The 10,483-nt window shown below is 46.2% G+C and overlaps 1 protein-coding gene across 2 annotated transcripts; it reads left to right on the forward strand.

Moving 5' to 3' along the window:
• Window positions 1-5,874: 5,874 nt before the first annotated feature.
• Window positions 5,875-9,800, forward strand: LOC102718833 (nuclear pore complex protein NUP50B-like). 2 transcript variants are annotated; one of them, XM_015837733.2, is made up of 3 exons: window positions 5,875-6,036; window positions 7,559-9,044; window positions 9,546-9,800. In XM_015837733.2, the coding sequence occupies exon 2, from the start codon at window positions 7,575-7,577 to the stop codon at window positions 9,009-9,011; it is 1,437 nt and encodes a 478-aa protein (XP_015693219.1). In that variant the 5' UTR covers window positions 5,875-6,036; window positions 7,559-7,574; the 3' UTR covers window positions 9,012-9,044; window positions 9,546-9,800. The 2 variants fall into 2 exon arrangements, with proteins under 2 accessions (XP_015693219.1, XP_040379914.1); XM_040523980.1 differs by lacking the exon at window positions 9,546-9,800 and having other exon boundaries at window positions 5,875-6,040; window positions 7,559-9,312.
• The last annotated feature ends 683 nt before the right edge of the window (window positions 9,801-10,483 follow it).

A 10,483-nucleotide genomic window follows, 5' to 3' on the forward strand; every position in this document is an offset into this window, starting at 1 on the left:
GGAGAGAGGAGGTGACGCTGACAGGTGGGGTCCACCTGTCGGTGAGGGAGAGAGGGGAGGAGAGGCTGACGGCTGGGCCCCACGGGAGGAGAGAGGGAGGAGGGCCGGCGGGTGGCTGACAACCCGGGCCCGCCTGGCAGTGAGAGGGGGAGAGGGGAAAGGAGGAGGAGGGGTGGCCGACGGGTGGGGCTCGTCGATCAGAGAGAGAGAACAGGGGAGCGGGGACGGGGTGCGGCGACAGCAGCGGCGCACGGCGACGGCGTGCGGCATGGCGGCGATGGCGCGACGGCGACGACCGGAGTCCGGCGACGGCGCACGGCGCACGACCGAGACAGCGGCGCACGGGCGCAGCCGGGCCAAGCGGCGGCGACAGATTGGCGTGGCGGCGACGACGAGCGATGAGTGCGGGCGCATACGGGCGCGGGTGGCGGCGGCTTGACGACGGCGTCATGAAGGTGACGACGACGGCGACGGGCGGCGACGACGACGAGCGCCGCACACGTCCGGCGACGGCGTGCGGCTCGGTGGCGTTCGGCCGGGGAGGAAAAGAGAGAGGGGAGGAGGAAGGAGGCGCTCACCGGCGGCGGCGACGGTGCGGGTGAGTCGGTGAGGTCGAGGCGGAGGTGGTGACGCGGGTGGGCGCGGTTGATCGGCGGCGGCGAGAGCTTCGGGCGGAGAGGGAAAAGTGGGCGACGACGCGGCGGTGGCGGGGATTTATAGCGCGGGGAGGCCGGCTAGGGCGGGGCGGTAGGTGGAGACCGAGTCGGGTGCGGCAAGGACTCGGCAGCGGCGGCGCGGCGCGGGCTCGGACTCGGCCGGCGCGGGCGCGGTCGCTGACAGGTGGGCCCCGCCTGTCAGCGGCGCAAAGGCGGAGGGAGGTGGCGGCGGACTTCGCGGGCGAGCGCGAGCGCGCTGGGCCGAGCGGCGGCCCGGGGGGAAAAGGAGGCGCGCGCGGCGAGACCGGCTCGGCTGGGCCGGCCTGGAGGAAGAGATGGGCTGGCTCGGCTGGGCCGGCCCGGGAAGGAGGAGAGGAAAAAGAAAAGGAAGGGGAGGGAAATTGGACTTCGGCCCAATTTGAGAAGGAAGGGAAAAAGAAAGGAAAAGGGAGGGAGAAAAGGAAAGCCCCACTTTTGCCGAGTTTTAAATTAATTTGTTTGGCCAAATTTTATACTTCTGCAATTTGAGTTTAAATCCAGTTAGTCGATTTGCGAGCCTCGATTTAATTAAATTAAGTTCTTTTAGAGGGATTTTTCCTGAGTTAATTAAGCCAATTGTTATTTACAGATTTCTTTTACGAACTTAGGCTTGGGACAAAACTCCGGGTGTAACAGTGAAGCTGAAGGTGTGTATAGTTTCTACTGGAGTTTTCTTATTTGTCTCTTATGTACTCAGTGTTTCGATCTTCTTTTATGATCTGTACATTCTGGATGATCTAGTTTGTTATACTAGTCAGATGAAGAAGGTGGCCACGAAGACATCGATGATGATGACGGAGGCGGCGACAATGATGATGATGGCGGCAGCGACGGAGCACACGGCAGCATGGATGTTGGCAGTAGAGCACGTGATGTTGATCAAGATGATGTTGTCGTCACAGATAATACACGCAAGTGTTTTGTTGCTCAATTTGTTTACTAGGTGAGCCTTTGCACGTAACTAGGCATGCACAGTGCCATGCAAACCATGAGTAAGCTTGTTGTTGTTGCTTGTTCGCGGTTTATACCATGAGAATAAACCATGTAAATCATGACTGTAATATATACACGTACTAAGCATCATCAACCATGTTTAGGTATAATATCAAGAGGAGGAACTACCCTCCTGATATAAAATGAACCATATATGCCAAGTTATTAGAGAAATCAAATCTTGGAATGATGAAGGAGGGAGTGACAAAGTCAATCGCTAATGAAATGGTGGTGCTGTTGAGAGTTGTCCAGCACGTATGGCGAGATGGACATATTGGAGATGGAATTGAAGTTGTTGAGTCCAAGAAGAAGAAGCATTGTGGCCGTAAAAAACTTTCGTTTGACCCTGGTGTTATACAAAAATGTGCCACGTGGACAACACAATAACATCCATGACTTGGCCAACACTTTGCAGATGGCAAAAATCACATTGTTTAGGCGTCTGAAAATTGTTTAGCCACCGTATACAAATGCCATAAAGTTCACTCTGGCCGAAGATAACATGAAGGGTCGTGTGCAATTTTGCATACAAATGGTTGATAGCCAAAGCATACCGGACGACCCAACTTTCAAATCTATGTATAACGCCATATACATAGATGAGAAATGGTTTTAGAGGACAAGGGTGGACCAGAATTTTTACTTGGGCAATAACGAAGAGAATCCTAAAAGAACAGCGAAGAGCAAATGTTTCATTGATAAGGTAATCTTTATAGCGACGAAAGCTCGTCCTAGGTTTGATGAGCATGGCATTATGTATATTTGATGGAAAAATTGAGATTTTCCCCTTAACTTACTGGCAGTAGACCTAGAGGACAAGTCGCAATCAGGAGAGGGGTGTGTTGTTTAGTTTTTCTTAATTACTTGAAATATGACTACTACTCACAACCGTATTAATCTTTATTACTCGATTGACTGTAGGAACCTTGGAGTTGAAGGCCATGACATTAGTCACGAGGGACTATCCGAAGCTACCTCATTGAAAAGAAAGAAAAATGGCCTCTTGAGGGATGTGGACTTTCCATCTACATTCAACAAGACAACGTGAAGATGCACATTGCTATTGACGATCTATAATTCTTAAATGCAACACAAGAAGATGGGTGAGATATACGATTAGTATGTCATCCGCCCAATTATCTTGATCTTAATGTTTTGGATCTAGGTTTTTTTGCAGCCTTGCAGTCATTGTTTCATAAGTCATCTCCATCAAGTATCGAAGAAATTGAGACAAATGTGATCAAAGCATATGAAGAATATTCAGTGGATAAATCAAATGTGTTTCTCACACAACAGGGTTGCATGAGAGAGATCATACATGCAAAAGGAGAGTAGCATTATTGTATCCCACATCTGAAGAAGGGAACATTGGAAATGAATGGTCGATTGCCAATAAAGTTGTAATGAATAAGCAAATCTATCTTGATGCATTGGATTTCATCACTGCATAGCTTAGGATTTTACTCTTGTAAATGTGCTTTGTCTAACAATTAAAAAAATGGAGTATTAATGTTTGATTTCATTTGATCTCCAACAAAAAGAACTTGCATTTAATGGAACAAAAAAAAAGGATGAAATATGAAAAATAAAGAACTGATATTGAACAAATTAAAAAAATGTGCATACTACTCAGGGAACATTAGTTTTGCCATTTCCAGATAGACAGAGTACAATTCTAGCTTTCTTCATTGTCCTCGATCTGTTTGAGTGAAATATGGAACAATAGTGTCGTTCGCTAGTGAATCGATAACATACTATACATTGTTGGAGTTCATTAAATGATCAAAGTCGGTCGCAAGAACTTCACCCATGATCATCGATTCAACCACGCTGTCATCACAGGTTTCAGCATCCATCGTTGTCCTCGCAACATCAACGTGGTTAGCTCACTCCTACTGTAGCTGCATGCGAAGGGCGTGGAGATGAACCGTTCGGGGCACGAGCTATATCCATTTGTGTTTGTGGCCGCAAGCGGACGACAATGTCGCAAAGCACTCGAGCACGGTTGAGATCCACTTGTGCACGCTGTCGCATCGGGATGGCATGGACACAAAGTGATTGTGCGTGACCGAACTCCATCTCTGCTTTCTACCGCATGCGTCGACCTTTGTCTTGCCACTCACCGGGTGCTCCGCCATCTTCTCTGCCATATGCATCACTGCTCGCTGGTGCTCGCAAGTGAGCCTGTAAATGAGTCTGGCCGATGAGCAAGAGCTTTGAAGCAACCAAAAGAAAGAAATAGATAAGCAACACAAGAAATGAAGAGCTAACTCCATGTATTGAAAGCCTTTGCATGCATGAGCACATAAGTCAACTAAGTTTCATACTTTTGTTTTAATGTTGCTTGCTTGCATGTGCATGCACGCCCTATATTCTGATACACTTCAAAAAATTAGTTGTGCCCTTCAAACTAAGTGCAGATTTATGTGGTATTCTAGCTACTTTGAATTTTGGGTATGGCATACTCACTCTGTATTTTAATCGATAACATTGTTAACTTTTTGATCTATATCTGGCCATTTCTTGAACAAGACAAATAATCAAACATGTGCTAAAAAGCCAGCGATGTCATTTATTTTTTAGGTTAATTAGATTCATGCCACTGCAAATATGCTGGTTTAGAAAAATGCCATTCTAATTCAACTATTTGTAAACATGTCATTACAATTAGACTGAAACTGCTTTTATGCCACTTTGTACATCCGACTAGGCATTTTACTTATTTTTTGTATATTGTATTTACGCATGGACTAAAATGCCTCCATCATTTGGTGCTAAGTTTCCTGACAAGGGAAATTCCCCCAACGAGGACGAGGGAGAGCACGCCGGAGCTGAGGAAGGTGAGGCAGGAGGGCGGTGGGCTGGGGATGTCGTAGGCGAGGAGGCCGATCGGTCAACGCAGCGACAACGCGGAGACGAGGGCGGCGGGTGGTCAGCGCGACGGCAGCGGACTCGATGGCGTCGGGCAGTCAGCCGATGCGGCAATGACGACGGCAGCTGGCCAGCACAGGGACAACGACGATAGGTGGTCGGTGCTGCACGGAAGAAGGCGGCCGGCCTGCGCGGCGACGGTGGAGCCAACGACGGCGGGCGACCGACGCGGCGACGCTGCCACCACGACGTGGAGATGAGGGCGATCGGAGCGGCGACGGCATGACGATGATGGGGAGACGAGGGCGGCTGGCGGGCGACGTCATGACAACAACGGGTAGATGAGGGCGGTTGGCGCGACGACGACACGACGGCGACGCGGAGACGAGGGCAGCCGGCGCGGCAAGATCTTGGCTCGACTCCATGAAGGCCTCCTCCCTTGCCACGCCAAGCCCATCGTCGGCGCCGAGGGCGATGATTGGATGGTACGCACAGGCGGACTCGACGGCGGTCGGCGCGGCGACGGTGTTGTCAACGGCGGTGGGCGGGAGGTTGGCGTGGCGATGACGTGACAACGACATGGAGACGAGGGTGCCTGGCACAGCAACAGGTAGAGTCGACGGCGGTCGGCATGGCGACAGGGACGACCGACTGACACGGAGACGTGCGACGACGAGGGGCGGTCGGCCGTTGCAGCGAGCCAGCGAGGCGTAGATGTTGGCAGCCAAGACACAAAGTGAGTGATAAGAAAGAAGAATGGCATTTTAGGTGAGATGGAAATTCGTTGGTCTGCCATGTGGGTCCAATAGGCTTCAAATTATATAAAATGGCATATCTCTAATAGAGGGATAATTGTAATGGCATGTTTACAAATAGTTGAATTATAATGGTATTTTTCTAAACTAGTATATTTATAATGGCATGGATATAATTAACCCTATTAAAAATGCGAGGATAGTACCTTAGCAGATGTTCCTGTTAATTCATTTGAAAAATCATGTGAAATTTCAGCATTCCAAAGTAGAGGCTGTCCAAGTACCTTAGCAATGCACACTGTGGAGTTAGGTCTGTTGATAAAAGCCCATCTCACGGCAGGCCATGCTCGGGCCTAAAGAAGCCCATACAAAATGGGCTTTTCTCGGGCTTTAGATTCCTGAACCTAAAAAGCCCGGCCCATCTCGACCCGGCCGAACCGGACCCATCTACATCCACAGAAGGCCCAAGGCCCAACGTCCCTACCGGCCCAGCAGCCCACCACCCAGCCGCCATATAAAATGAACCGCACCGATTCCCCCAACCCTAATTGCCAGATCTGTGTACTCTGCAGTCCGGAGGCTTCGGCACTCGGAGCCACTCGCTGCTCTGCTCGGCGCCGTCGTCGTGGCAGCTGCGCGGGCGGCGCACCGGCGCGGCTGAGGGGCCACGTCCTCTCCCCCTCCCCTCCCCCCTCTCTCCGGCCTCCACCGCCGCCCCCCTCGTGAGTACGGCTTGTTGGATTGCTAGTGGTTTTCAGTACTGCACGAATATGTTTATCTGAGGGTTTGATTGCTAGTGAAGTAGTGATGAAATGATGATTTTGTTGATGCCTGAAATCCTTCGATGAAATTTCATCTGAATTCTAGTGAAGTAGTAGTGAAGAATCAGTCTTTTTTTTTTTGTGGGGGTCTAGACAAACTGAAATTGGGTTATTAGGGCTTTTGGGATTTTATTTGGGCTGGGGCTGGGCTTGAGAAAAATGTAAAAATGCCAACAGTTCTATTGTGGAACACGCCATAACTAACTCCTTTTGAAGGAGCAAAGTAATTTGAACTTGGTCCTTATGGTACGCTACACTATTCTGGACATGTATGAATTTAAATGTGTCTTAGTGCGTCTTGTTCACTTGTCGTGTTGGTTTAGTTAACAGCAAATCTGTCGGTATGCAGGGACTTTCTTTTGATTTAGCTGTTTGGTAGCGGTAACAACAACTCTTGTGAGTAGAACGTCGTGTATATAATGCAGGAAATCTTATAACGTGGACTAGAATAAGGTAGTTCTCAGATGCTTGCATAAGTGTAGCTTCCAGTAAGCGAATACCATGCATCCATGCCTGTGTTGTTCCATTGCAGTCGCAACTATTGGGGAAGTCTTTTTCTGTATACTACTAGGGCAACCAGTGAATCCAGTTAAGATGCCAACCAGAGATAGAAAAAGAAGTCTTCATGTTTACTTGCCCTAGACCCAGGGTGTAAATACTACACTGTCCATAACACACTACAGGCCTTGGGTGTTCATCACCGGACTAGTTCGGTCATATTTGTTTTTTCAAATAAAAAAATGAGCACTCTTGTTAAGTGTTTTCTTGGTCTTCTACAACATGCAGCTCAAAAACTATGTATATTGTATTCATAGGCCAATCTGAACTGACATTATGAATTTTGGTGACTCCAACCAATTTTATTAATAACTGCTTATGGGACCTTTGTCATATACCCCTTTATCACATGGTTTTGATTTAATGAACCCTTGTTGGAACCTGAATGTGGGGAAAAGGGAGTTTTATGGGCACTAGAGGCTAGAGGATTGAAGGAAAGTGCTAAAAAGTTGTTGGAGCCTGTAAACTAGGATATTATAGATTTTAGAATAATCATGTAAATTTGTTCTACTGTGTCTTCAATTGCTGTGTACATGCATTTGTATTTCAAGTTCACTGATTTTTAGAAGTTATTTTCTGCATATAGCTTGATGGATTTAAAGGAATTTGAATGGACCTATACAGACCTGAAGTTTTGTAGATTGTATAATTAGATAGCATGTTCAGCCTTTTCTGTTAACTCCCTTTAGGGTTCATGCTGCATACAACACACATGTTTGGACTCATGCTACATACATGAAATGGCCACACATTTGGTTTGGAAATTCAAAACCCGTGATCAGCTGTTTTGATTGCATTGGCCTTTGTTACTTTCAAGACATCATTGCTATTATGATTATTTATGTTCTTTTACTTCAATTTCTAGGTAATTGGAACTTGAAATGGCAGACGAGGAGCATGCTCCCACCTCTAGGAAGAGGGTTGCAGGTACCCAGATCAACAAGGATAATCCTGAGCCTGATGAGGACTCATCGGAGCAAGAGATGGGGACATTTAAGAAGGCTAGTGAGGAAGTGATGGCAACCCGAAGAATTGTAAAGGTTCGACGCCAGCAGCCCTCATCAGCTCCTTCTTCTAATCCTTTCTCTGCAATCAGATTTACCCCCAGTGATGCTAGCGCCCAAGCAACTATCCCCATCTCAGAGCCTCAACCTTCTGATGTCATGGCAGCAAATGTAAAAGATAGTTGCTCTAGTGAGAAAGCTGATGAGGGAAGCAATGGCAGTGGAAAAGATACTTTATCCATAACTGACAAGAGTGCAGGTTCTAGTGAGGTAGCTGAGAAAGAAAATGATGAATTGGCTGTGAAAGAATTGGATGAGAAAACCAAGTCCAGTGACCCAACTGAACCACCGCCTCAACCTGTTGAGACCAATGACGAATCAAAAGACACGGGAGATGGATCTGGTGAAGACAAAGTGGTGGTTGGAGAGGTCAGGGAAGATAACAGCAAGGCTTTTGATGTCGAGGACAAAACAGCAAAAGAGGGAGATGCTGAAGAAAAGAATGGAGTAAATGAAGCTGGAGCTGAAGACAAAATCAGCAAGGTTGATGCCGAGAAGAAAGATGGAGATGAATCGGAGGCAAAGGCCGGATCATCTGAGGAGCAGAAGGATGCTGATAACAAGGGGCAGTCATCATCACCAACACCCCTTTTCTCTTTCAAGAATCTGTCAAGTGGCCAAAATGCCTTCACGGGACTGGCGGGAACTGGATTTTCAGGTTCTTCATTTTCATTTGGATCAGGCTCTAAAGAAAGTTCAAGTGCACCCCTGTTTGGGGTAAAGACTGATGGCTCATCATTCCCATCTTTTAATATTGGTGCCTCGAATAATGGGACTTCCTCCCCTGCACTTGCTACTTCGGCAGAAGCTCCCAAGAAATTTGCTATGCCAGAGGGCCCTGTCGAAACTGGTGAAGAGAATGAGAAGGCTATCTTCACCGCGGACTCTGCATTGTATGAATACTTGGATGGGGGTTGGAAAGAAAGAGGAAAAGGGGAACTGAAGTTAAACATCCCAGTATCTGGTGGTGAGAGATCTCGTCTTGTCATGAGAACCAAGGGCAATTACCGGCTGGTTCTTAACGCAAGCCTTTACGACGACATGTCACTGAAGGACATGGACAAGAAGGGCGTGACGTTTGCATGTATGAACAGCATCGGCGACTCGCAGAGCGGACTTGCCACATTTGCTCTGAAGTTCAGGGACACCGGCATCAGGGAGGAGTTCAAAGCTGCGGTGGAGATGCACAAGGCGAGAAAGGCGTCGGACACTCTCAAGACACCCGAGAACTCCCCAAAGGCATCAGATGATTGAAGGCTTGAAGCCGCACACTCGCAGTCCAGGAAGGTGGGGAGCTAATACGCTTCTTGGTTCTTTTGGGGGGAGTTTTATTTAAGTAACATACCCGTACCATGGCACGATGCTGTCTTGAGATGTTGCGCTCTCATACGGTTTCCTGTCGCTGTTTTTGGAACAGTGGGTGGGTAGAGTCCTGTGAAACTTTGAATTGAAAGTCTTAAAAATCTTAGTAAGTGGAGAGAGAGAGAGGAGACTCTTTTGGCCTATAGGTTAGCCTTTGCACTGTGACCCCAGTGGACACTCACTTGAGGGAGAGTCTGATATTCTATTTGGGGATGATATCTTTATCGATCGGTGTTGTACTGGAGTACCGTGTGTATCTGTGTTCTGCTGCGTAAGCGCCGTTTGCCTTTGCCTTCCGATAATCTTCTCATTTGTAAAATCTTTTACAAAAGACTTGTTGGTGATTGTGATCAGGGATTACCTTTTGTTGGAATTGCACGTTGTCCGCAATTTTTGTGCTTACACATTGTCCACGCATTTTCCTAGGCAATAAGATGGATCGGGCTGTTGTTCGTCTACAATAAAATGGGCCAGGCTATCGGATGGGCTGGTGGTCCGTTCTACGCAGCAACATACATGTCCTTAGTTTTCTCCTTACAAGAAAACATGTCGAGCACAACCAAGAGCTCATCCAAATTCAGTTATTCATATTTTTATTTCTATTTAAATGGTCATTTAAAAAGGATTTTTATTTCATATTTGTTTGTATTCTTGCAGATCATCTATTATATCTTCTATATCACAACTACCTATATTTTATTAATATTAAATATATATCAGCAACCCATTTTCCTTTAAGTATATAATACTCAAGAAATAGTCTTCCATCCTTATTTGATGAGGTAAGGATAGAGCCCTCTCCCGTATAAATGATGACTAAAAATAGAGCATTTTTTATCCTTAATCGTCTATTTTGTATATAGAATATAACATGGGTGAGTTCCTAGACATCCTCTTAATTTTCTTGCATGTTGTCACGGCAAGTTGGGAGCATCTGTCTCATTTTTGGAGATAGGTGAGTACTCCTTTCGTTTCAAAATAATTTAAAACTATTTCACCTATATCACTACAAAAGCAAAAATATTAGAATGTCATTTATTTTATTTGTACCGTTACTTCCACTAACTTCAGTGCAATAAATTTTTAGAAAAAATATCTAATACGGACCGAGTAGTACTACCTCCGTCCTTAAAAAACTTTATTTTTAACTTCTGTGTCCAACATTTGACCATTTGTCTTATTTAAAAAATTCTAGAAAAATTTAAAAATAGTCAGCATAAAGTGTTATTTATGTTTTATCATCTAATAACAATAAAAATATAATCTTATTTTTAAAATATAACAAAGAGTTAACATCGTATCTAAAAACTAAAAAATAAATTTATTTTGAAACCAAGAAACAAGAGGACAATTAAAAATTTGCT

This window comes from Oryza brachyantha, chromosome 5 (assembly GCF_000231095.2).
Source record: "Oryza brachyantha chromosome 5, ObraRS2, whole genome shotgun sequence".
Taxonomy (NCBI): Eukaryota; Viridiplantae; Streptophyta; class Magnoliopsida; order Poales; family Poaceae; genus Oryza; species Oryza brachyantha.

What these genes read in the sequence shown, in the direction of transcription:
- LOC102718833 (XM_015837733.2), top strand. Translation starts at nt 7,575, where the DNA reads ATGGCAGACGAGGAGCATGCTCCCACCTCTAGGAAGAGGGTTGCAGGT.